Source organism: Lissotriton helveticus, chromosome 1_1, assembly GCF_964261635.1.
Source record: "Lissotriton helveticus chromosome 1_1, aLisHel1.1, whole genome shotgun sequence".
NCBI lineage: Eukaryota > Metazoa > Chordata > Amphibia > Caudata > Salamandridae > Lissotriton > Lissotriton helveticus.
In genome coordinates, this window is record NC_136057.1 from 962,942,545 (window position 1) to 962,970,066 (window position 27,522).

The 27,522-nt window shown below is 47.7% G+C and overlaps 1 protein-coding gene across 5 annotated transcripts in view; it reads left to right on the forward strand.

Moving 5' to 3' along the window:
• Positions 1-27,522, forward strand: part of SFMBT2 (Scm like with four mbt domains 2) — a 1,092,424-nt gene that overhangs the window by 1,019,690 nt on the left and 45,212 nt on the right. For all 5 annotated transcript variants that reach the window (XM_078677113.1, XM_078677108.1, XM_078677111.1 and 2 more), the window contains one exon: positions 4,120-4,289. In XM_078677113.1, coding sequence (XP_078533239.1) covers positions 4,120-4,289 — 170 coding nt within the window. The remainder of the gene's footprint in view (positions 1-4,119; positions 4,290-27,522) is intronic.

Below are 27,522 nucleotides of genomic sequence, written 5' to 3' on the forward strand. Positions count from 1 at the left end.
ACCCCGATGCTCTGAGGTGCATCCTTCTCAAAATGCACTCCCTGCACAGATACACCGTAGAGATCTGGGTCTTCTTCAACACCATCTTGCCTGACATCGCCTTCCTCACGGAAACCTGGACCAACTCCACCTCTGCCCCCAACATTGCCACAGCCCTCCCTGACGGATACAAGATCCATAGGAAGGACTGCCCCAACCGCCCGGTAGGAGGACTTGCCATTGCACACAAGAGCTCCCTCCAACTCACCACCTCCAGCATGAGTGACTCCACCGAACACCTTCAATTCCAGATACAGACCAACCCCAGAACCACCCTACACAGCACCCTCGCCTAGAGGCCCCCCGGACCTCGAACAGCAATCACCACTACCATTGCCAACCTTGTCACATCCAATACCATTGCCTCCATGGACTACATACTCATCGGAGACCTCAACTTCCACCTCAACAACCTCAACGACCCTAACTCCTCCACCCTCCTGGACAACCTTGCAAACTTCGGACTTAAACAGCTTGTAACCACCCCCACCCACAAGGCAGGACACACCCTCAACCCCATCTTCGCAGGAGGGAACAACATCCACTTCAGCCACACCATGCAACCCCTCTGGACGGACCACCACAGTGTCCACTTCCACGTCGACAAACCCACTGCCCCCAAACCCGCACTGCACCCACCACAAAGGAACTGGAGCTAGGTTGCCGAGGAGCACCTCAACTCCACCCTCAACTGTTATGTCCCTTCCACCTCGACTGACGCCAACCTCGCAGCCAAAGATGGATCACCAACTGCGCAAATGAGCTTGCACCCCTTACAACCCCGACAGACAGTGCCCCAGAAAGGCCCCCTGGTTCACCGCCGAACTCCAAGAATCCAGACGCATCTGCAGATGTCTCGATAAGAATTGGTGAAACACCAAAACTTCGGAGGATCATACCACAAACACGAATACCCCCAACTCGTCAGATCAACTGAAATGAACTTCATCCAGAACAAGATCCCCGCCAGCTCTAGCAAACTCGAAGGAAATCTTAAGCATCATCCAAGAATTCACCAAACACCCCAGCGAGGCCACAGACATCACCCCCCCCAAGGACCTCTGCAACAAGCTCAGCTCCTACTAAAATCAAGTCCCTCTACGACCACTTCAATGAACAGACACTGGACTCCGAAACCACTCCCTCCTACAACAACGCCAGCCAACCCACCATCTCCACTTTGACCCCAGCCACCACTGAAGACACTGAATCGACCATGAAAGGCATCCAGTCAGGAGCACCCACGGACCCCTGCCCCTTTGCACATCTTCCACAGAGCCGACGCCACCATCGCACCGGAACTACGACACGCTACCAGCACCACCATTGAAACCGTCATTTTTCCAGTCGATTGGAAACGTGCATAAGTCAAGCCCGTGCTCAAGAAGTCCACGGCAGATCCTACGGACCTCAAACACTACTGACCCATCGCCCTCCTCCCCTTCGCGGACAAAGTAACAGAGAAGCCGCTAACTCCCAACTAATGAAATTCATGGAAGAGAACTCCATCCTCAACCCCTCCCAATCCATTGTCCACAGCACCAAGACCGCTCTACTCATCGCCAGAGACATCCGTACCCTCCTCGACCAAGGCCACACCACGGCCCTGATCCTACTCTATCTCTCCACAGCCTTCGACAGCGTCTCCCACCCCACACTCACCACCAGACTACACAATGCCGGCATACAGGGAACTGCCATCGAATGGCTCCACTCTTTCCTCACCGGCAGAACCCAAAGAATCTGACTGCCACCCTTCCTCTCCGAACCCACATAGATCAACTGCGGAGTACCTCAAGGATCATCACTCAGCCCTACACTCTTCAACATCTACATGGCCGCCATCGTCAGACAGCACGACTCAACATAGTTTCCTACGCCGACGACACATAGCTCATCCTCTCCCTCACCAACGATCCTGTCATCACCAGACACTGCTTCCAGGAAGGAAGGACGTTGCATCTTGGATGAGCAGCAGCTGCCTGAAGCTCAAATCGGAGAAAACAAAGGTCCTCATCCTTGGACCCTCCCCCACTGCATAGTAGAACACCTGGTGGCGAACCATTCTCGGCAGCCCACCCAATCCCACAAACCACGCCTGGCTTTGTACTCGACTCCTCCCTCTCCAAGACCCAACAGGTCAACGCTGTCGCCTTGACCTGCTTCAACACCCCCCGCATCCTTCGCAAGACCTGCTTCAACACCCTCCGCATCCTTCACAAGACCTTCAAATGGATCCCACCTGAATCAAGAAATACCGTCACCCATGCACTCATAACCAGCAAACTGGACTACGGAAATGCCAGACCATACAGAACACCGCAGCCAGACTCGTCCCCGGCATCCCTCGACAAGAACACATCACCCAACACCGCAAGACCTCCACTGGCGCCCCGTTGAGAAGAGAGTAACCTTCAAGACACTCGCCCACGCCTACAAATGCCTCCACAACACCGGACCCCAACACTTTAATGAGAGAATCTCCTTCCATATACCCAGGAGAAACCTCCAGTCCACCGACGTCACCTTCGCTGAAACCCTGCGCATCTGCAAAGCCAGAACGGGTGGAAAAGCCTTCTCCTAAATCGTGGCCAAGACCTGGAACGAGCTCCCGAATGACATCAGATACGCATCTCTGCACATCTTCAGGAAGACCCTCAAGACCTGGTTCTTCGACTGACTGGAGCGACTTACCCCCCCCAGCGCCTTGAGACCCTCACGGGTGAGTAGCCCACTTGACAATTACCTGATTGATTGATCGAGAAACCTATGCTCAGCCTTACTCTCACTTGCACGCACCTCCTGTACTCACAAAAGCATGGCAGGAAGCCGCTCATCTCTTACATCGCACCCAAAACATGGAACGATTTCCCACAACACATCAGAGCTAATCCATTGTGCTTTGCACGCGTGGGTTCGTATCCCATCCTCGTCGCCAAAATGTTGAAGTAAGTGACACGGATTTCAGGAGTTGATTCAGTTAAAAGTATTTATTGTAAAGATCAATGTCTCTGGAGAAGCTCTAGCTATCCTGCCTCGGCAACCGCCCTCCTCGGAATGCAGAGAATCTTGAACTAAACAAGTTCTATAGATGACAGCACAGATTCTCATGCCTGCACGAGGACGGCAGAAGCAACAACATCATAACAGCCTCCTTGTTACATGAGTTTTGCAAGAAGCTGAAGACTTGGCTCTTCAAATAATTCTGCTGTGACCAGATGCCTACACACATGCTCAAGCACCTGGATACCCTCGTGGCTGATTAGCACTTGCTACAATGACACAACATAACATAACATAACATAACATACAATCTTATTCTTTTAAATTATAAGTAAAAACAAACATTTCAAAATATTTATTTTTCATTTGTGAGGACTTGGAGCTCCTCACACGCAGGTACCAGCCCACTCATGGCACTTGCACGTGCAGTGCTGGTGTGAGCAGCCATCTTAGAATGCTTTTTTTCATAGCACATTATTGGTTAACTGTACAAAGTTGCCCAATGTTTTGAAAGTTCAGCTTCTGCACGTGCACAAGCTTGGCTTGTCCGATTGTAGCATATTGTAATATTGCTTTAGCATTCAAAGATGCACATTGCTTCTAAAAGCATAGATCATTTTCTAATGGTAAAGCAATGATAAAAAATGGCAGAAACATTCAAAGATGGCAATCTATGTGTGTGCAAACAAGGGTAGCCATCTTTGAATGTTTTTTCCCATACTTTATAATTGGTTTACCGAACTTTGGAGACTTCCAACAATTAAGTCATCTTGAAATTGTAGACTAAAAATAAAGTATAGGGAAAATCATTGCCAGATGTCTGCCTGCACGCCCACCAACGTGGCAAAGCTAATAGCGCTGCTTGGGCCCTTACAGGCTGGGCCAATGCTTGTTTTTTGTTAGGTCTGGAAACATTTTTATACGAACTTCCGACCATTGCCCTGTAAAATGTGTCATTTACTTTCCAACTACTACATTGATTAATTAATTATCCCAATTGAAGAAAATTAGAAGGTACTTTGAGAAATATCTCATTTATAACGTGTATAACTTAATGCCATTTACTCTTTCATGTAGCTTATTATTATGGAAAAAGGAAAAAAATAATCAAGCCACCGAACGGGGAAGGCAATGGCGAAAGTGGTCTGATCAAACCAGGAAGACGACGGAAAAAGAGAAAATCCATATTTGTGCAGAAAAAGAGAAGATCGTCGACCATAGAGTTCGCGCCTATCGAGTCAGCAGAGGTATGTTCAATCTTGGGTGGCCATTAGCAAACCATCAGCAGTGGTTTAGGAAGTTAAAGGGGCGTGATTTGACAGCCTGGTTTGAAGAAGTACGTTCGAATAATTGAAACGTTGCGGAAATAAAACTGTGCTTGCTGAGGAAGTGATTGACTTAGAATTCTTTTAAGAACTTTTCCAGGAAGTGTTTCGATGTGGTTACTAGAATTAACAGCGCTGTTAAAACAAGATTGATTTGGAAAAAAAATCAATTGTAGAATAAAGGCTTCTTTTGTTTGCCTTCTTTTGAGACCTAGGACATAGCAGCACAGTCTGTGATCTCTGGACACTCCCCCAGTAGGTGTAAGTTATGTACATTTGATAATATTACAAACGATAGGAGCCTGCAGTCCTTGTGTCAAATCGTGTCTCTACTGTCTAATTGTCATTAGTCCCCTGTATTACAAAAATGATGTAACTGCTGAACTGAGATAGATTATTACATTTGCAATGCATTATACCAGAGCCACAGTGTGAAAGGCAGCATGTTTATTTGTTGCACTTGTATAGTTCATTACACTCATACTGATATCTTTCTGCGTGTTGTCATACATTATGAACTATAGCTGTTTTCAGAAGTCATAAACATAAAACTGCATATGCATTTTTTGCAACTAATTATTAATTACATTCATTCATTCGGTATTCGACCGTATAAGGCCATAAAAGACAGAAACGGTACAGAGCAATTACATAGTTATAAAACAAATCCGTCAACCTCAGTATAATTTATAAGATGAATGATCCAATAACCATAACGCATAGCTAATGCTTAACAAAATAAATCTATAGCACATAAGTCCTTTAAAACAATTTGCATATCCTCATATAAAGTGCATGTTGCATCTATAAACTATGAACTAATCAAGTACAGTAAATACCTAAAATCAGAATAAAACATTTTAAAACATGCAGTACTATTCGTCCATTTTTCCTAGATAAAACAGTTGCTTTAAGGAATGCACACACCCTGACACAGATCATTAGAGTATCTAATGATTGGAATTTGTGCAAGCCCTGTTCACAGCTTGGGTACCCCCAAATATTTTAAAAGCGGTTACAAAAAGAGTCTCTGGGCATAGCTAAAATAATTACAAAAACGGGTGTAATGCATTAGTGATTGTGAGGAGACCCCATCACCGGGCAAGCCCTGGTGGGGCCTTTCAAGGCATCATTTGACATTCTAAAACTCATAAGCCGCCATACCGGGCCTGATCTAAAACAGAAGAAAAGGGACCTTTCACGTTGCCTTAGTTCAAGAGAAAGATAAAGAATGAGCTGGCAAGGGTACAATAGTCAGTCGAGACAGAGCTCTTGGCCAGCTCCTTCTGCGTTCTTACCTCAGCACTATGTTCCAAAAAGAGACTTTTGCATCCTAGATTTGTCTCCTTTCTGAACCTCATCGGAGACGAGAACAACGGAGACAACCCCAGCCCTTGAAAGCTGTGTTGATGTATTTCAACCATGGTATAGAGCCCCAATTATCCAGATGGAGACAATCTGAAATGATCTCTCAACAGAATGTGGCTTGGGGATTTGTCCACATACTGACCCAAAGAAGTATAGATGCCATTTGGACCCTATCCTCGATAAAACCTTGCTTAATCTCTGCATGTAGGATACAACTAGAGGCTGGAGGAGCTGTAAAAACATCCTACATATACGATTTTTCTCATGCTGAAGGGAGGAGCTAAGAGCTACAAATCCCTGCCCCATGCTTAGCCGCATGGACACACTGAGTGATTTTTAATCGCGGTAGAATCACCCCCTTATCTTATGTCCTGAAGAGATTAAAAATGACTGCCCAATTGTGCCTGCCAAGAGCTTGATGAGCTTAAAGTAACACCCAGGTAAGTAAACTCTTTCACACTAGATAGGAACTGCCGCTTTATAGGTAATCTGCGGGTTCTGATTCCTTCCGGTCGCAGGCCATAATGTGGGATTTAACATAATTGGTAACTTTATCTAAACTGTCCATGAACTGGACAAATCGGTCCACCAACACAAACACAGCCTTTAGGGTGCGAGTCAACAGGATTGCATCATCCGCATATAAATGTGTGGGCACCTGAGTGTCTGCCACTTTCGGAGTATCTACCTGAACATAAGTCAGGTAAGGGCCAAGGCCATTAATGTACAGGATGAACAACATAGGCTTGTGGCTGACACCGAGGGCAATTCGCCATTTTGGCTACGGCGTACCTGGGCAACTAAGTTGAGTGCTGATTAAACAGAAAATTCACCAAAGACACTTCTACCCGTATGTGGCTAGGGGGTACTTATTAGTTATTAAACATAAGTTTAGGCACTGTTCGATCATTCTCAACCCTGGTCGAAACCCAGATTGGAGCGCAGACAGAATGTGCTGATCCTGGACCCAATCAGCCAAACAATTGTAAATGACTCTACCAATAGCTTTAACTGTACTGTCTAGTAAGGAGATGAGTCCTTAGCACTTTGGGGACATCCTGTCGCCCTTTTAACGATGGGTGCGATCGTGGCCAGTTTCCATGATTCAGAGATATGCATGTTTAGAGAGCTATTAAAAACATTAGTGGTAAGGGGGCCCCAGAGGTCAATATTGCTCTTTATTAGGTCAATAGGGGTCTCCTGCGGGCCTGGTGCCTTACCACCAATGCTCTCCTTAATCGCAGATTCGACGCCTAGCAAAGATATAATGATTGGGGGCCATTGCTTAGCCTGCAACATAAGGTCTGATGCCTTCTCTACTTCATCTAGAAGGTAAATAGCTGAGAAATGGTTCATCCACCTAGTCAGAGCCCAATATGTTGCATTGCAGAAGGGAATTATATGGGGTTGACACTAATCTAATTATTTTAACAGAAGCCCAAACACATCTGCCACCAACTGCAGCTTAATTCGAATATTTCCCAATCCTTGTTATGCAGGGCTTCCGTCCTGTCTTAGAGGGCTTATTTATATATGCGGCAGGCAAGCTGTACTTCTTCTGGTAATCTCGGGGGAGCAGATAAAGCGAACCTTGAGCGCCGGTTGGCTCCTGAGCAATGTTTATCAAACCGACAGGGATCCCCGTTATCTTTCAGTACTGATTTTAAAAGAATAAAGTTGATAGTCTGGATTAATGTGTACAAATGACCAAACATATCACTTTCACGTGCTGCTGATAAACAGTTGAGAAATAGATCCCTGACTGACTTAAAATGGTGTCCAGGGTAAGTACTGGGGGCCTCATCTATGAGGGCCGTGCGTGAGTTTTGCGCTTCCGATGCGTCACTTTTTGTGACGCATCGGCGGCGTAAAACATGCTTCGTGTTGCGCACTATTTACAAAGTGACGCATCTAAGCAGATGCGTCACTTTGTAAACCCCTGCGCTACATTTTACCTGCGTCAGGTATAATGTATGCAAAGGGGGCGTTCACCCGCAAAAAGCCTCGTAATAGTGACGCAGTGAAATCTATGAGATTTCACTGCGTCACTTTTAGGACGCTGGTGCGTCAAAATCTTGCGCCTGCCTCACAGCAGGCGTAAGACTGACGCAAGCCCTTTCACATGTGGCTTTCCCCATGTGAAAGGAAGCATTGCTGGAGTTGCGTCACTTTTGTGACACACCCCAGCAATGCGTGACTTTTGCGCTTACAGATACGTCAGAAATACTGACGTATCTGTAACTCCTTGCGACATGATGCGTCATATTATAAATATGACGCATCAATCATGTCGCAGGGAGAGCGCAGTGAAAAGTGACGCATCGCTGTTTTCACGCAGCGATGCGTCACTTTTCATAAATAAGGCCCAGGATCTTTAAGGTGCCAGAATAATCTAAGTCCTTCTCTGGAGTGCTGAGTTAGTAAAGAAGCAACGATCGGTTTAGACCTCTTTACAGGAAGAACCACAGAGATGGAAATGGCACAATGATCCCCCTATTGTGTCTGCACAACCCTCCCTTTAAAAAAGCACTCCACAAAATTCCTAGTTATAAGGATATAGTCAATGGAATGAGAACCATGGCCCCTAAAAGTAGGTAGTGAACAATTATCCGTGTTTAGATATTCAACTATGTCAACAGGGTCATGGGTGGCTAGGTATTTTGCAACTCAAGTCCCCTTGTGTCACTAAAATCCCCTAGGGGTCTACTCTGCGGGCCCTCCCCCACCTATTTTAGCATTGGAGTCCCCACACAAAACATATATGTGTTTTGCTTGCACGTGGTGTAAAATAATGTAATAAATTACCTGGAAAAGGAGAAAACGTTGTGGACTCCCTCTGTGCTGTGGAAACTATGGTGGGAACCTTGCCAAGTTTTTTTTGAAGATATATATATATATCATTATTTACATAATGGTAAATTGTTTTTCTCACTACGGTAATTCTATATTATTACAACGCTAAGCATTCACGTGAAGGAGTAGGAAGGCAAGGATTTAGGCTTTTTGACAAAGGTTAATGGTATGACCATGTGTGATAACTAATAAAATACTCTTAGTCATAAAGTGCATTGCAAGTCACTCAGCACTGTTCCTCTTTGGCACAGTACACTGTGGTGGCTTACTATATCGTTATGATGTATAGCAGAGGGTACTTTATCCCGTACATTACTTACGTCATGCTATAATTATGTATTGAATTATTGAAATTCTCACTCTCATGGTATAAATTCCATTGATGTTATTTTTTTTCTTCAACAATGTTGGACCTGGCTGTAACTCCCTTACCCTGACTAGACTGGTGGGTTCTGCCTGGCCTAGGTGCATACCATAACCAAACTGAAACCCCATTTCTAACAAACATTTATTTATTTAGTGTTCTTATGTAGCATACTGGCCCCACTTTGAAGAACTAACCAAAAAATTAACAAATCAGAGGAAAGTACACAACTTAACAGTATTTGCAATGGGAGCGAGAGCAACTCAATTGAATATTAACAGTCAATGGTAAGGCATAGTATAACTTATCACAAGTGTAGTTTTCTTGGAGGAGCCTAGACCATTTTTGTTTAGTAGTTGATCAGTAGAAGGAAAGAAGAGAATTATCAGGGAGGATGGGAGTAGATCACTTAGTCAATGAAAATGTGGAATAAGCTTTTGTTCACGTGTTTCATGACTGAGAGTAGGGTGGGCTGAGTTGATATTTGTTGGTAGTAAATTCTAAGCTGAGATCGCTACCCTTTAGAAGCATCTGTTCTATTGAAAGGAGGAGTTGAACTTGGGATATTCAGTCTTCAAGTTTCTCTTCCTCTGTAGATTCCTTTGTCATCCAGATATGGGTAAAAGTAAGGATGAATAGTAGGGCCAGTTGTTATGCGTTGTACCGTCGGCAAGGCAGTAGAGTTAGACAATCATTCTTTCATTTAACAGTAGCTAGTACGGATTGCGTAAGAATGGACATTTAATGGTCGGATTATTTCTAGGATGCCACTAATCTAGCAGCTGAATGAAGTACTGCTTAGGCAAGGTGAGGCTGAGGGCTTAAATTGTGTTGCTAAAGGCTAGAAATCCCCAGCACATGAGCCAACATTTTCAATTTAACTTGTACAAGTTTCACTGACTATAAAAAAGTTAGTGGGTGTCAATGCCATGATGAGGGCTGGAAACATGAACAGTTATATTCAAGTCAAGACTAAATACCCCCCACCCCCGTCCCTCTCAGCAGAGGGTGCCAGAGAGCCACTACGGTTAAGAAAAGGGGCAACAAAATGTCATTAACATAGAATGGAAACTATAATTTCTCCATCCCTGACCTGAAAACACTTCTGTTCATTCAAAAAAGCAAGAATGTACACAGCTATTCCTCTCTTTGTCATCCATGTACCCCACATTACACCAAGCCAGCTATCAAAGCCTTAAAAACACATCAGAGGCATCAGTCGAATTGAACATAAACCAACCCAAGGGAATTAGCCAAACAAAATCTTAAAACAGAAATCCTTTTATTTTAACAAACTTAAACAAATTTTGCCCAAATTGCCCTTCTGCATTATACAATACAAACGTGTTAACAAGTTGAAAAACAGTCCCAGAAACGTAGCGAAAAACCTGTATGTGTATCGCACTTCTATTGTGGTTTGCCCAGGAAGTCATCTAATTTTGAAACTGTCTGACGGTTTTTCCGCTGAGGTGATGCTTGTTTCCAAACGTTAACGTGTTGCTTATTATTTTCTTTCTCACTGTGCAAGTAGGGAACATTTTGAGACGCTAGGCCTTATTAAGGATTGGGGGAGCAGGAGGAATTCTGCAAACTGGTGGTCCTCTCTCCCCATTAAACCAAGAGTTCCCTGTTCCGTTTGGAATCAAAAGAACCCCTGGGTTACTGTCAGTGAAGCTTTCTTTCCTCCTCCGATGGTAGCTCTGAAACAGCAGCCATTCTGCCACAGGACAGCTGAAATATGGCGATGTCATCCTGCCCTGTTGAGAGCAGAGCTATTATCACTCATATTCCCTACTCATTCCCACTATGCGAGTCATGACGGGAAAAGGCCAGGAAAATGTTAAATTGTTCTCACATGCAGAGAAAAGTCTCCCTACATTAAGCTCATTCACTTTTTGTTCAGAAAAAAACAATCTGCTGCTTTGTAAGTTTTTTTTCTCTCAGTAAACAGCTTTACTGAAAAGGTGCTTCACAAATGGTGCATGCTCAGCAAACCTGGAATGCTATGAAGGAAGTCTCCATTGTCCATTCCCAGCATAGAATCACTGCATAGGCCATGATCTCTACTCCCCTGCAGACCAGAGGACTGTGTGCCATGGTCTAAATAGTGCCCTCTCCTAAAAGCCATGTTCTTGTGAGCATATATGTTTAGGCTTATTTCTATATCCTAAGCGGGATAAGACAGCAGGCTGTGGCTGAAAAGGGATCCATGAGGTCAGATAGCCATGGAACGAGGTCCCAGTAAAAATTATGAATTTTGGCTGGAAATATCTGAGTGAAAGTCAAAATTTGCGCCCAAGAAAGGTCATTTACAGGCCAGTTACTTCTGGCTCCTTCACCCAATGGAGATTTCTGCATTCAGAATGATTCACATTTTTTGGAGCTCAGATTCCTGCAGTGGAGAATGGCTGCAAGCCTTAGAGAAAAACAGCTTAATAATGCCAGATTCCTCCTCTGCGACATCCTGCTGAAACAGATTTGCTTCTGCGCAAAATCTTTGAGTGGAAGCAACCTGACTCTTTAGGCCAACAGCAACATACTTTTGTTGGATTGACTTGGCAGGATTGTCCCGGTCCTCTTGAGGTCTGAGGAGTCAAAAAGTTTCCAACTACTAGGTTTTTCAGGATGTTAGAATACACATTGGCACAGTCAGGGGTCATAGAACCTCAGGAACATTACTCAGGGGTCAAGGCTCACTTCAGCAGAAGCCACTGGCCTGATCCAGGACCAGTCCGGCATTGACTGGGCAGCTGGTCTCTTCAAGAAAATGGCTTCTAGCAACCACTTTTGTCCATGTAGATTAATCAGGATGTCAGCCACCTGACCCTTGGAGTCTACTTTTTTCTGGCTCCACTAGTGTTCTGAAGAGGGTGTCATGGGATACCACATTTATTACTGGCACTTGCCTCTTGGTGGGGTTGGATCCTGGTCCTTCCCTAAACAATAGAAAAAAGTTCACCTGGGTTACCCTTCTCACTTTTGTAGCAGCTCCTGGGTGCCCCACTACAAACAGTCCCACAGTTCCCCTCTCTGCCTAACACCAAGAAGCCAGAACATTTCTTATCATGTACAGTACTCCTGTTCCCACCCCAGAGATGTGTCCAGGGAAATGAGCAATGCCGTCTCTGAGGTCACTCCAAACCAGTTTTAGGGGCAGCTATTCTCCCACAGTGATTGGTGTCCAACTGCCTAGAGGGACAAAGGAGGTGGCAGGCCCAGGTGTTAAAAATCACATTTCTGTGAAGAATAGGTTTCTTGAAGTTAAATACATTCCCAAGCACAACTCAATTGTTCATCCTCCCAAAGTAACAAAACACCTCCTGTTAGAACTGGGGGTCTCTAGTTGGCAGAGGTAGGTCCCACTGTCTAAATAGGGACCCTTGCTTCTAGTCAGGGTAAGGAGGAAAAACTCTTAGATAACCCTTGCTCACCCCCTTGGTAGCTTGGCACGAGCAGTCAAGGCTTATCAAAGGCAATGTGTAAAGTATTTGTACCAACACTCACAGTAACACAGTGAAAACACCACAAACTGACTCCACAACAGTTTAGAAAAATAAAGGTATTTTAATCTAAATTACACAAGACCAAAACGACAAAAATTCAACATACACAGTACAAGATTATGGTTGCAAAAGAGTTCTTAAGGTTGCGTTAAAATAATCCACAGTTGTGTGAAAAGTTCACAGTTGCGTCATGTTTAGCCAACAGTACCTTTAAAGGCGACAAAGTTCCAAAACAGAAGCTGATGCGGTGGAAAACAAGCGATGCGTCACTCCTCAGACCTTGGGGAGGCGATGCGACAACCCCGCTCGATGTAGCGGGGGTGTTGCAACGAATCCGGTCTGTATGGGGAGGTAGGCAATTCCTTGTATGGATTCCGGTGCAGAGGTTCCGTAGTGAAAAAGCTCAAAAAAGGCACAATGCGATGATCTTTGGGGGCTGCGACGATCTCCGGGGCGACGATGCGCAGTCCAGCAGCGATCCTCTTCTCGCAGTTCCTTGACGCGATGGCTCTGCGTCGATGTTCGCAGCGACGTGATGCGGTCCACAAGCAAGCGGTGTGACGATCGCACCCAGTGACAACAGGCTCTGCGACGAGACTCACAGCAATGGTAATCTTCCCGCACCGGACTGGTGCGTCCCGCAAACGAAGGATGCGACGACTCTGGCAGCGGCAACAGGCGCTGTGGCGATCTCGGCCTTCGAAGTGGCGGGAATTTCCTCGCACTGACGGGGATGCGCTCAGCAAGCGAGCAATGAGATAAAACTTGCAGAAAGTCCTTAAAATCTAGGTTTCCAGCTTCCCAACACAGGTACAACTTCCAGAGGCACCACAACTGGCCCAAGCACTCTAGGAAGGACAGAACTCTCTCAGCAGAGTTCAGGGAAGCTGGGGGTGAAGTCCTTTTGTTCCTGGGACTTCTTAACAGGGAGCTAGCTCTTCTCAGGCCCTTGGAGATTCCTTCAAGCAAGGAGACACAGCACAAAGCAAAGTCCTTCCTCTCTCCTTGGCAGCAAATCAACAGCAGGTCAGTCCAGTCTTCCTTCTTCAGTTTCAGATTTCTGCTTGGCAGAGGTTCCTTCTTGATTCCAGGATGATCTAATTTTCTGTAGTCAGGGGTCCTGTACTTATACCCCTAAAAGTCTTTGATCCCTTTGTGCAGGAGGGCTCTGAGCCCGGTCTGAACCAGTTCTGGGTGTTCCTTGAGCACTTTGTTTTCCTGGCCTCTCCTTTCCTTTTCAGGGAGAGGGGCAGGGTCGTCAGCCGCCCAGTAGGAGGTGGAGCCAGCATTGTGGGAGACAGGCACAGCTCTATTCAGGCCCAGGTGCTATCCCCTCCCACCACTCAAGATGCAGACGCAGTCATTCAGCCTCGGGCTGACTCAGCTAGCCTCCTGGGGGCTCCCAGCCTCTGTCACTCTCAAACCAGACAGTCAATCCACAAGCAGGCCAAGGCACACAGAAAGGTCAGACAAGAGAACAGAAACTTTCTAAAAGTGCTGTTCTCAAACACAGGATTTAAAAACAACCTTTCCTAAAAGATGTGTTTTTAAATTCCGAGTTCAGGGACACCAGACTTTTATGTCCTATCTTGCTCCTATGGGAGAAAATGCTGGTAGCCACGATAGCAAGCATTCCCCATGATAGCCTATGGGGCAAGATAGCCTTACAATAGTGAAAAACTGAATTGGCTGTAATTCACTACCAGAGCATGCCACCTGCACTAGTACATGCTCTACCTTTCACATACACTGCACCCTGCCCAAGGGGGTACCTTGGGTCTTCCATAGCGGTGACCAATGTGTACTGAAAGGGAAGGGTTAGGCCTGGCCAGTGGGGACACTGACCAGGAGGACATGGCAGTTCACAGACTGCACACAGGCACTGCAGTGGCAGGCCTGAGACACCATTTTACGGATACTCATGTGGGTGGCACAATCAGTGCTGCAGCATTTGTTATCACCAGTCCTGGCACACTCAGTGCACTTTACTAGGGACTTCTTGGTGACACAAATATGCCAATCATGGATAACCAATCACAATAACAATTTACACAGGAAGCACTTTCACTTTGACACTGAACAGCAGTGGCAAAGTGCCCAAAGCATCTAAACCTGAAAAACGAAATCCAGCACAGCATCAACAATACAGGAGGTAGAGGCAAAAAGATCGGGGGAAACCACGCCAAAGATGCCAGGTCTAACACCTCCCTACATAGAAGGCCTGTGTCGCAGTTCCGGGAGCTTGTCAGCCCCAAGGTGACATCCATAAGCTCATGCAAATGGGTTTTAGATGCTTTAGGCAGTGAACAGGTAACATTCTAAAAGTACCTTTTCTAAAATATTTGAGACTGTTCTCCAAATCTGTTTTTACATGTCCTACTTTTAAATACCATGCATCTTGCCTTATGGACAGTAAGAACTACCTCGGGGGGACTTTTTTAATATTCATGTGAGAAATCAGGACCTACTTGCAGTGCCCCCACTCTTTTTGCCCCAATTTCTGACTAGGTGCTAGTTTTCCGACTCTGATTGTCCCCTGGGCTCTGTTAACCAGACCCAGCGCCTGTGCTTTGATTAAAAGTACATGGTTTGGTATAGTTACAATTGGCAATGACAGACCCCTGTAAGTCCCTAGTATATAATAAGGCAAGGGGGATTCAATCTATCTATAAGTCCCTAGTAGATAATAGGGCAGGGAGGTTTAGAGGCTCAGTAGATTTACTAGAGTACGCACTACCGTGTTACTTGCTGTCATTTTAAAAGTCAACCCTGCCTTGCAGGCTGCTTTACAATTTTAATAATATGCAAATTCGACTTTGGAATTAAAGGTACTTCCAAAGTATCAAACTACCTTATTTTTACCTATGTCACCCTTAAGGTCTCCCCCAGGTGCCTCATAGGTAGGGTGTCTTGCAACTATAAGCAGGGGCAGTATTAAAGATGTTTTATAAGCCCTGGTGAGGGGGAAACTGCCAATTCGGGTTTTACCCATTATAGTGAATGGCTCCATTTGCTCACATTGGGATATTTCATTTAAGTATACATATTAACAGGAGCCACCTAGAAAAATACTTCAAGGTATCTAATTAATAGTTAAGATAAATCCAACAACTTGCCAATGTTAGATTTGTAATAACTATACATTTTCTGGGAGCCAAAATGCATTTTTCAAGCTGCCCTCTCTTGATTGGCCAGCCTTTTCGAGGCTGAGCCGGAGCTGCTTGCTGAGGTGTCATGTCCTGTCAGAGTAGACAATGGATTTCTTGTGGATGGAGAACTTTAGCTGCAAAAGCCAAAAGGCAGGAAGAGGATGGGGGCAGTCAAACTGGTCTTCAAAGGGAGAATGACAGTTTGGGACCAGCACAGAACTGACCCCCCTACATCCTGCACCCCCAGCCACACAGGAGCCTCGATAATTAGATTAGTCAGGGGGTGTGCTAGTGAAACTTAGCCACACCAGTGGGTTGGTTTAGCCAGATCTTACCCCAAAGGGGAGATTTTCTCTGTGTTGGATTTTGAGAGAATGGTGCTTTCTGGGACAAGAATATGCCACACTTTGGAGGAAGTGGTCCTACACCTAGGTTGCACCCGTTATCCCATTGGTCTGGGGTGGCTTCGATCTGCTACCTGAAACTACAAGGAGAAGAAGGACTGCTCTGCTGGAACCCTGGCCTGCACACCAAATGACTTCACTCTGAAGGACTGCATCTGCTGCACACTTCAAACTACAGCCCTAAGCATTTTGCCTTGCTTTAAGAAGGATTAAGGAGTGGACTCCCTGTAAGCTACAGGTTAACTGAGCTCACCTGCATTGGCTCTACCAAGAAGTCCCTATCGTGGAGTGTGTACAGTGGGTTTTTTAAGAAGTTGGACAGATGCGTTGTAGAAATTGTAGTCTCAACATCCCAATGACCATCTCAGAGATTCTACACTCTTGAATTGGTGTTGTGGACACTTTGACCCCTCAAGGAGGAGCTTCAGGAAAAGATTCCCGAAGTTTGGCGCAACTTAAAAAAACCATAAGTTGACCAGGTGCATTGTGGGAGTTTTAGTGTGGAGGAGTGTGGTTCAATGGTTAGAGAGGCAGACCCTGATGCAGAGTTCTGGCCAGGGACCAGGGTTCGATTCCTGCCTCGGCGGGGTCTCTGGCTTAATTTCCTCGGACCTGTTAATTCTCGTCTCGGTGCCTATTCTAATCACGGGCCCCACGCTGCAACTCTGGGCAATAGCTTGCTTAGCCTCCACACCGGCCCCAACAGCGCTAAGGATGCCTGGCTTCACCCTGGGGGTGCCCAGGAGTGGACACTCCACAGGGAAAGCCAGGAGGGGTTCCACAGCGGTTTGAGTATCAGCGCCAGGAAGCCGAAAAGGCGACACCGCAAGGTGACCGTCTGGTGACAGTGCGCTCTATAAGTACCATGACATTTACATTTACATTTAGTTCCAGACCCCACAAGGAAAACCAGAGCCTCTGAACCCTGGACTGGTGCAATGGACCTCTTTCCTGCATCAAAAACACTTCTGGAAGTAAGAGTAAAGAACTCTTGACTTTTTCCGGTCCAGCACAACCTTTTCAAACCCATTGGGTGCTATTTACTTCTAAGCGCTTGTTTTACTTTTATTCTTTAAAAATTCATATCTCTGGTTCCCTACATTGGGTTTTGTCATTTTGGGGTCTGTCTGTTCAGTAAATTATAAGCCATTGTCATGAATTGGAGTTGGATTTCTATTGTGAGTGGTCTCTTACATATTTATTGTATTGGTGTTTGTAAATGCTTTACACACCTGTCTCCTAAGTTATGCCTGCCTGCCCATTGCCAGCTACTAAAGGGTTGAGCAAGGGAATAATTTATTGAGACCTTGACTCATCCTTTTATTGTGTTTGTGGCCTTACTACTAGTGGTATGGTACTACTTATCACTACTAATAATGCACTTTACAACAATTTAAATGGAGGGTTTAGGCCTATCAAAACTTGTTATTTTGGTAGTATGAATTTGCATTTTGAAAACACGCCACGGGCAGGGAACAGTGGTGGGCCTCCCATCATGTCAAGATAGCCTGGCTGATGAGGGATATGAACCTTAAACCAGTCCCAGGATGCTTGTTTCCGGTCCAGGGAAGACATGGCATGGCAGCTCGAGCTGGACTGTTCCCATGAGGCACAGGGTCAGACTGATTTGCATATGGCCATGTCTTAACTGGGGTGGCGGAGTGAGCTAAAGAATGAAGATGGATTAAGATCAGTTGACTGGGGGTGAGTGCTTGCAATGTTCAACACTCAGTCCATCATCCCCTTTGGTTTTGCCATGTAATTACTACTCCATGTTGCTATCTGCAAAATGAGTGAAATGCATTAAAACATGTGCAATTCAAGGTGTTTTTGAGGTAAGTATACATTTAGCACTTGCTAGTACAGGACACAGTTTGCTTGAAAAAAGAACCTTTCCCCTAGGTCAGAGTTTTTTTGATGTCATGTCCTGTTAGGTTCCATAATGATCATGAAATGTCAATTCTACTAACTCCATACATTTGGTGAAATTACAGCTCTGCCAGACGGAAGCTTGAACCTTTATGTTTATCTTGTTTTCATCTAACTAAGAACCGCGCAACAAGCAATACTAAGAGGCAAATAAATATGCATTTCAAGTGTAACATTTCAGAAGTATGGTTTACCTCACATGGATGTACTATAATTCTGATGTTCATTTGGAGGTTATATTGTCATCACTTTTGATAACATTAATGGCTTAGACAAACTAAAATGGTGCAGTGAACTCCAGTCATGTTAAACTTATGTGGTCTAGTTTAAAAGTCTGATCAAGTCAATAGATTTTGGTCAATACTTGGAGGTCCATTACCACTTGCTCCTCTTCTTTGTCACAATTCTTATCTTTGCCAGTGACTTTGAGGCAAGAGCCCTCCAGTGATAAAAGATTGCGTACCTAATAGAAGTTGGAAGTTGTCTTCTCCTTCATATTTGCACAGTAGGTAAAGTAATATTTTGGTGTTAGACCTCACCATTTCTGCAAGGTCACCCCTATATTTTTGCTTTTCTTTGTTGAACCTGTTGTTGTTGTCTTGTAGGACTCTGCACACTTGTTCTTCTTCTAAGTAGTGGTTAACTTGCTTGTGATCTCCCTCCTTTAACAAGGTAAAATTGATATAGAGCAGATTGGTTCATTTACTTTACTTATAAGTCCCTAGTATATTGTACTACAAGTACCTAGAGTCTGTAAATTAAATACTACTAGTAGGCTGTAGCCTGTAGCAGCTGGCAGAGAATGAGGGTGGAGGGGCGGGGTCAGGGGGAGTGGCGTTGGGGACAAAAAAAATACCACTTACCTCTTCTGCTGGCAGCATTTCTCCTCAGCTTCTTTGGTGAGTCCCAGAGCCAGAAAGCATCCAGGCCTCCCATAGCCAATCACAACACTGCAATGCAGCGTTGTGATTGACCCTCCTGAGCCTAAGCGGAAAACGCCCGTTCCTAGCCTCCTGTCGGTAAAAACCACTTTGTTGTGTTGCTCCCAGAGCTTTTTATAGTCAGGCCCTCATTGCAAACATGTTTAGGTGGTGCATATGTAGGAGAACTTCATATTTAGAAAACCAAATTAATGTGATGGCACCTAAAATATAGATATGTTGAATGCACATTCTTTTAACAAAGCAATTGAAGACTCCCGCCCTCCCTCTACGATAGGGCCAGAAATACTCACATTCCCATATTTGGTATTTGGAGCCAGAGCAGGGGCGCCTTTTTCTGTCAAAGTAAATGCAGCAATAACCTTGTACAAGATGCCCGCAGCAATAGCGCGCGTCCTCCCCGCCGCTATTATTACTGCGACCCAGGGAAGTGGACAGGCAGAAGAAATCAGCTGATGTGCAGACGTGCCCTTAAATAGTGTCATTGAAGGAGCGACTCTTCCTACTATACTGTTTTTGTGCGTCACTTGATAAACTGAAATGTAACCCTGCCTGAACCTACGCGGTTTAGTTTATGAGACAGTAGAAGGAAAGGGTTGTGGAAACTGCACAGGAGGTTAAAAGCAACTCCACGAGGGAGAGCTATTCAATATTGTATATATAAATATCTACCATGCTAATTCCGCATTGAAATGACTAAAGCTGTGGATGTTACTTATAAGGGCTACCAATTTCTCAAGACTGACAATGTAGAAGTCAGCCGGAAATTGGCCTGTCATGGTTTTGGCAAACTCTTCATCCAACTGTAACACACAACCTTAAATTATTTCTAAATGATCTCACTCTGGCAGCATCATAGCAACAGATCTCACCCACTACCGGGTGAGAGTCAATTTGGAAATACGAGTTAGAGCAGCAGCTCAGTTCGGAAACAATAACCCCCACACTCTGCCCCACTCCTACATGCATTTGCTATCACATTTCCTTTCAGTACTTCCCCTCTCGCCAAGAAAGCTACTACACTTTTTCGTCTCGTGGTGGTTATTTGTTGGCCGCAGTTTATTAGGGTTACAAGGAAACATGTATATCTTTCGCATTTCGCATGTTATTTCATTATACATTTCCTTGATATTGTCTCTTGGCCCTTCCGGGCCGGTTCTTTTGTAGGTTGGAATTTTCTTGCACCTCATTGGTGCGGGAAGGGTGAAGCCTTTGTCCCAGAGTTAGGCCACCTCGCTACCTTGCCTGACTTTGTTGTGCCCTGCCATCCGGCGGGGGCTGGGCTGCGAGCACCGTCTCTGTTTGCTACCCCTTCCTTTGGTAGCCATGTAACCCAGCCGTGAGGCATCCCAGAGTCACTGTCCTTAGGCCACCTCACCCAGCCGTGCGGCATCTGAAGGTGAGTGAACCTATTCTGGCGCACCATCCTCCGGTGTGCCTCCGTACCAACCGTTCTCAGCGTAGTCCTTCTCCATTCCGTCAGGGAGGCAGCCGTCTTCCTGCAGCTCCCCTCACTACGTCCTGACTTGTTATTGACAACCTGTCAACACTATGGTGCCCCACAGGTTGCTCCAGAACATTCCCATGCCCTCCTCAGAGAGGTGCACCCCATCGCTAGCGTAGTATTCCGGGCGGCCCGTGTGTATCAGCCCATGCCTGATTGACCCCAGCCCGTTTGCCCTGCAGAACTTGCTCACTGTGAGGTTTAACTTTTTTCTCGAGTTCTCAACCCCTTTGTAAGATTCCGCTCCATGCCATTCCTTTCTGCTGATCAGCTTGGACCAGATTATTGTTGTGCGTCCGAATGCCCTGGACGTCTCTATGAGGTCTTTTTGTATCCCGAGGAGGAGGGCTCTCCACCCGATACCGGCCAAGTTGTTCCCCCCGAGGTGTATGATCAGAATGTACGGGTGCTGCCCTGCTTCCTCCCGTAGGCCCTCGAGGGTCGCCGACAGCTGCTCCCATCGCATGCCAGACCGGCCGAACCATCGGATGCATGTGTGCCCTGGTCTGTCCCTGAGTGTGCGGCCCGTGCTTTTCCACCAGGCATCCATCCGTCTGATAAATGAGTGGGCCACCACCCATACCAGGTGTGGTCTTTTCCTGTTGAAGCAATAGCAAAAACGTCTGGTCACTCCCTCGCTTTCCCCGTGTGCCCTCCGGTGATAGCAGCTGTGGCCTCACGTTTGTTTTGTATGCGTGCGAGCGCCACCTCCCTACCGCCTGTATTCCTGCCTCGCTCATCCCGTGCTGTGCTGCAGTTGTGGCTGCCCCTATCCGGAATGAATGGGACCCAAAGCCCCTCGGGGGCAGGCCTGCCCTGCTAAGTGTGAGGCGCATCACTGTTGTGAACTGAAACTTGCTCAGCTGGGTTCCGTCTTTGTGTTTGAACAGGGGGCACTCCCCTGTTGGTCGTATGGTCATGAAGGCGAACAGACAGCATACCACGCAGTGTCTCTGGTCTTGGATGCATTGTAACCTGACTATGGTCCCCTTGCCAGCTTGGTCTGTTTTCGACCGCCGTAGCACCATCTCCACTCCCTTTGCCTTGGGGGTTACGTCGCTGGCCTGTATGCAGTGCTCGGCCTGGCCCTCCCTGGCTGAGGCCACTAGCTCGCTGATGCGGAATGCCCCAAAGAAGGCCGTGGTAAACGCCGGCCTGAAGAGCAGAAGCTTGTATCTGTCTGCCGCTATGCCCTCCAATGGGCCCAGCAGCGCCCCCAACTTTTCAAAATCCATTGGGCGCCTTGTGTCCACCTTTTTGCCTTCCTTCCTTTTCCAGCCCTTCATTGCTGTCCTGATGTAGTGGGATCCAGTTGGGTTATGTCCTGTTTCTAACTTTGCGTGGTGCACCACAGCAGCCAGGTGGGCCGGCACCCAAGACCTAGATCTCTTGCCCTCGGAGGCCCAGACAATGAACTGCTCTGCACCCTGCGTGTGTCTCCCTCGTTAGCCAGGGATTGGATTCCCCCCACTCTCATCACCGTCGCTACATATTTACTGTACTGTTTCGCTGCGGCCGGGGCGAGCACATGTACGATCAATTGTGAAAGGTCTACCCTGCCAGTTCCCACAGCTGCGTTGGAAACGGGGTCATGCTTGTCCCTGCCCTGGGCGCCAGTTCCCTGAATTTGCTCATCTTGGCTCTGGATAGGGCGTCTGCTCTTTCGTTCTCCACCCCTGGTATGTGCCTTGCTCGTAGTTCTATGTTGCCCTCCAGCTGTAAGGTAACTAGACATCGCATTAGTCTGTGTGTCTGGGCATCTGGCTGACCCTTTGTTAATAGCCTGCACTACGCCCTTGCTGTCAGACCATAGAGTCAACTTCATGGCTCGGAGTTCCTTTTTCCAAATTACCAGCGCCACTATGATAGGGAAGAGCTCCAAAAATGTTATGTTGCCCATTATGCCTTGCCTTTGTCAGCTGCTGGGCCACTGTCCTGCGCTCCACTTGTCCTTCAAGATTGCACTAAACCCTGTGCTCCCTGACGCATCGGTGTTTAACTCTATTTGTTTACTGGTCAGCCAGCCTTCCCTCCGTCTCAGTACACCATTAAAGTCTGTCAGGAAGGTATCCCACATCAACAGGTCCCTTTTTACTTCCGCCCCGAACCGGACGTGGTGGTGTTTCTGGGCGAGGCCGCGTGTCAGCTGTGTCAACCGCCTAGCGAGCACTTTGCCTGCTGGGATGACCCTGGTTGCGATTTTCCTATGAGCTGCTGTATGTTCCTCAGTGTGGCGTTCTCGCGCCCGCATAGGCTCCCGATGTCCTGCCTAATGTCCTCTACTTTCTCGGGGGTAGCCTAGATGTCCCGGCGACCGAGTCCAACTCGATCCCCAGGAATGTGATTTTTGTGGTTGGTCCCTCCATCTTGTCTCTGAACAGAGGGATCCCTAGCTCGCCTGCTAGCTTAATGAATGCCCTCAGGGTGTCCTTGCACTCAGGGGACACAGCTGGGCCTGTGAACAGGAAATCGTCTAGGTAATGCAGTTTCCCGCCAGCAGGGTGGCTATCATGCAGTGCCCATTCAATGAATGTGCTGAATATCTCAAAGTATGCGCATGACACTGAACATCCCATTGGCATTGCTTTGTCATGAAAGTAGTGTCCCTCCCACTGGAAGCCTAATAGGTGGAAGCTGTCGGGGTGAACCGGGTGTAGGCGGAACGCCGACTCTATGTCTGCCTTTGTCATGAGAGTCCCGCTGCCTGTTGCCCTTATCAGGTCTATTGCATCATCAATTGTGGAGTAGCTCACCGAGCACACATCTGGCTCGATCCCATCGTTTACTGACATGCCATCTGAGAATGATAAGTGGTGGATCAATCGAAATTGCCCTTGTTCCTTTTTTGGTACCACCCCTAGTGGTGAAATGACCATATCCCAGCCTTTCATGGCTGGGAGGGGGTCCTCGATCCTGCCTAAATGCTTCTCCTTCTCTATCTTTTTATTTACTACCCCTGGGTGCTTCATTGCTGATTTCAGATTTCTCTCGCAGCTGGGGGCAAGGGGCCTCTGAAAGGGATGGAAAATCCTATCTCAAATCCGTGCACCAGTATCTCTGCGTCTGTTTTATTATGGTATCTGTTGGCTAGCGTGCGCAGTCTTTGGGTGTTATTGGGGGACCATGTTAGCGGGGTGCTTCCCTGTCTCGCCATCCCCTCACTGCCCTCTCTGCCTGCCTCATTGCTTCTTTTTCTCCCTTTTATCACGCTTCGGGTCGTCTTTGGGCCCACAACCTGCAGCAGGGTGCCCCACCCCACATGCTGAACACATGTGTTGCAATTTACATGCTGCCCATATGTACATTCGTTGGCCTCAAATTTCCAGCATATTGCCGGTGGCCCGCTGGAGTGTGCTCCTTTCCCTGCGCCGAAGTGTTTGTGCTTTTGAAAAGGCCTCCCTTTCCCCTTCTGAAAGGACCCTCGAAAGGGATGCTTGCTCCTCCCCCCCATGTCCTGACCTCTTTCGCCACCATCATCTTATGGATGAACCCAGAGACGTCCTCCTCATTCCACTCCATTTCCGGATGTGTCTGCATTTTTAGCCAGAAACCCTTATCATATTCTAGCCATGCGTTGCCTTGGAACTGCCGCTGTGCGTTGTGTATGTTTGCCTCGTAAAGCCATAGGTTGGCTGCGCAGCGCGGGAATTTTTCCACTATGATGCAAGCCATGATCCTGAATGCGTCTAACCAGTTGTCGAATGTCTGTTCCTTGGGCTCTCTCCTCCTTTCCCTCCTATCTTCCTCTTTCTTGTCGCTTGTCGTCAGATCTAGCCCCTCTAACTGTATTTCAAGTAAGTAAAAGATATCTATGAACTCTTTCCTCCAGATTTTCTCCTTTACTGCTAAGGGTATGAGGCTGGCTAGACCCGTGGCCCTGGTGGTCATGGATGCCGGACCCGGCGAGGGCCGTGCGTAAGCCTCGGGTATCTCTACTGCCACGGGGCATATGCTCGTGGGGTGGGGGTTCCCCCATGCCACCGTGGGTGACCCTACCTCCCCTTCTGCACTTGCTGCAGCCTGTTCCCCTATCCGGCGCTGCCATTGAGCAGGTGCCAAGGTAACCCTGTGGCCTCCCTTCCCTGTGGGTCCGTGGCTCCCTCTATCTGCAAGGACCCCTGCCTTACACTCGCTTGTGCTCCTGATGTCCCTGTGCCCTGCACCCCCAACCCTTTAACAAAAGTGGTGCCATAGTCCTGCAACATTCCTGAATGATTGCTCTAATATGCTCACTGTTAGTTGATGTGTCATTGTTCCCCCGGTCCGGGCCCACCGCCGCCGTGCTGGCTGCAGGTGGCTGGGTCCGCTTTTGCGGCACCTCCGTGGTCTTTGCCGCATCCGTGAATTTTGCTGGCGCCCTCCTACTTCTCTTGGCTGCCGGTGGTGTGCTTGCGCTGCTGTTCGCTTGTCCCCTCCCGTGGGTCGCGTTCGATATGTTGCTGCAGCCAGTCGTTCCCGTGCATCTTCGAGGCTGCCCGTATTCTCCTCAGCAGGTCATTCAGGTCTTCCTGGCCATGCCGCGTGTTCCCCTTTTTTGCCATTCCTCATGAGCGGGGTGCTGCCGCTGTTGCTATGCACCAACTGTGTGGTCCGGGAAGGGTGCTGCAGCCAATGTCCTTGCACTAAACTTGCCTGCCTTCAGTCCTTGCTGGTGGGGTGCTCCCGCTGTGTTCTGCACCAAAATAGCCTCTTTGCTGCTATCTATGCTTGCTGTTTCTTCTTTTTTTTTTGTTAGCTCCCCAAGTTATTCGCCCTCCTCTCCCCTAGAGGGCGCCTGGCGTTGCTTCTCCTGCAATCCCCAGGCCAGAGGGTGCTATTCCCTGCACTTCCTCGGCCTGGAGCGCCTGCATGGGTTGCGGGACACTCCTCTGCCCAGTCCCAAGCGTCCCTGCTCACTGGCAGCCCTCCCGCCTCACCCGCCAGCCTCCTGGGCTCTGCGGCTGCTCTCCTCGCTTGGGCCGGCCGCCACGAGGTGAGTGGGGGCAGTCGTGCTTGTGCTCCGGTCGCCGACCTCAGAGGCGCCGTGGGTAGGCTCCCGATGGTCGCTCGCGTCGCTGCTCCTGCCGCAGTCCCATAGTCACCGGGTAGGCTCCGGTGGTGTCGGGTGTCCTTTTCCTTGCAGTCCTGCACTCACCGGGTGGGCTCCGGTGGTGTCGGGTGTCCTTTTCCCTGCAGTTCCTCACTCCCCGGGTGGGCTCCGGTGGTGTCGGATGATCTTGCGGTGTCGGTCGCGCCTTCCGCTGCCCCGTGGTCCCGCACACCCCGGTGGGCTCCGGTGGTGTCGCTGGTGGTCTCGAGGCACCGCGGGGTAGGCTCCCGCCAGTCGCTTTCTCAGCCGCTGCCTCCGCGTTGGTCCTGCACGCACCGGCTGGGCTCCGGTGGTGTTGCTGGTGGGCTCAAGGTGCCGCGGGGTAGGCTCCCGCCAGTCGCTTTCTCGCCCGCTATCGCCGCGTGGTTCTGTACATGTTGGGTGGGCTCCGGTGGAGCCGCTGGCGTTCTTGTGGCGCCACGGGGTAGGCTCCCGCCGGTCGCTTTCTTGGCTGCCGCGTGGTCCTGTTCACACCGGGTGGGCTCCGGTGGTGTTGCTGGTGCTCTCGCCAGTCATGGTTCACGCTTGTTGGGCTGCACGGCGTCGTTGCTGCCTGTCGTCTCGCCCACAAGATCCTCTGCTTACGCTGTGCTGCTTCCCCGCTCCTTGAAGATAGGAGCATACCTGGGGGAGCAGCCCTTATATGCCCCCCAGCTTGCCATCATGCTTTGGCCCCCACCACCATTGGGGGGTTTGAATCTCGCCTGCACCCCTATTGGCCGGGGGGAATGGGGGACCCTGGGGGCTTCCTCTGTCTTTTGTTCGTCAAGCCCCGCTTTCATGCCAAACTGCGTCCCCTGCCCCCTCCTGCCTGGGGGCTCGACGCCGGGTTATGGCGCCGGCTCCTGAGCCCCCTTCGGGGGGCCCGCCTCTGCAAGAAATTGCTGACCATTAGTATGAAGCCCTGAGGAGTGTCCCAGTACCAGTGGGCTGGGCCTTGATACGCATCGGCATTTCTCAACACGGAGGAATTGGAAGAAGTCTGTTGTAGTATGTGAGGGAATTGTATTGAATAGTACGCCCCACAGACTGGCTCATGTTTGGCCTAAAAAAAAAAGATAGCGACAAGATTGCTTTAGCTTTCTATGTTATGATGCAAATGTTGAATTTTGTATATAAATGTCTTTTTATATAAGTACTGCACGTTTCCTATTGTGAATTGTCATAAGCATTTTTTGATGTTTTGTATGTTATTTTGAAAAATGTGTGTCTCCCCACTTCTCATGCAACTAAATTCTTTGTGGTAAAACTAACAAGAATAATTTAGAAAAAAATAATTTTTTAATAAAAATTCCATTCAAAAAGGAAAAACACTGTTCTGTTTGTTGCTCTAAAGTAATAGGTGTAACGGAGCCAGGTACCCCCTTTTGTGTCTTCATTTTTAGAAAGTTGGCATTTTTCTCCCTAAACCAAATGTGCATTTTTGCCAGTGTCACATGACTCATCATGGCACTCCTGTGGACAAAAGGGGCCGGAGTGTTTTATTTATTTTATTTTATTTTAAAGGTTGATTTAGCGCTGGCTAGACCCAGAGGTATCAGATCGCTTTACAGGAGCGAGAGCAAGGCAAATGTCAATGGAACAAAGGATACCTGCAAAATACAATCAAGGATATGAGAATATCCAACATCAAATCAGGAGAAAGGCAAAACAAAACAGTGATTAGCAGAACACACAAAAATTACAGAAATATAATTAGAACATAAAATACATGGTAGACCATGGAGAGCAAGGCAGGTGTAAACACCAAGGAGAACACAAGGAACACAAAAGGCTGGTAGATTAGCAGAGGGAGATGATCTGAAATAGGTGCCACAAGATATCAGGTTCTGAAAGGATCATGTACTCCAGTATGTATTGAGGAGATGGTATTTAAGGTCTCCTTTGAAGCCACGGTAGGAAGGGCTGCAACAAAGGTCCCTCTGTAGGGAATTCCAGATGTGAGGTGCATTTCCTGAGAAGGAGCAAGTCTGGTTGGATTTTTTTTTTAGTAACGGGGGAAGGAGGAGAAGAGGGAGTGGGCCTTCCTTACAGGATTACTGAGGAGTTGT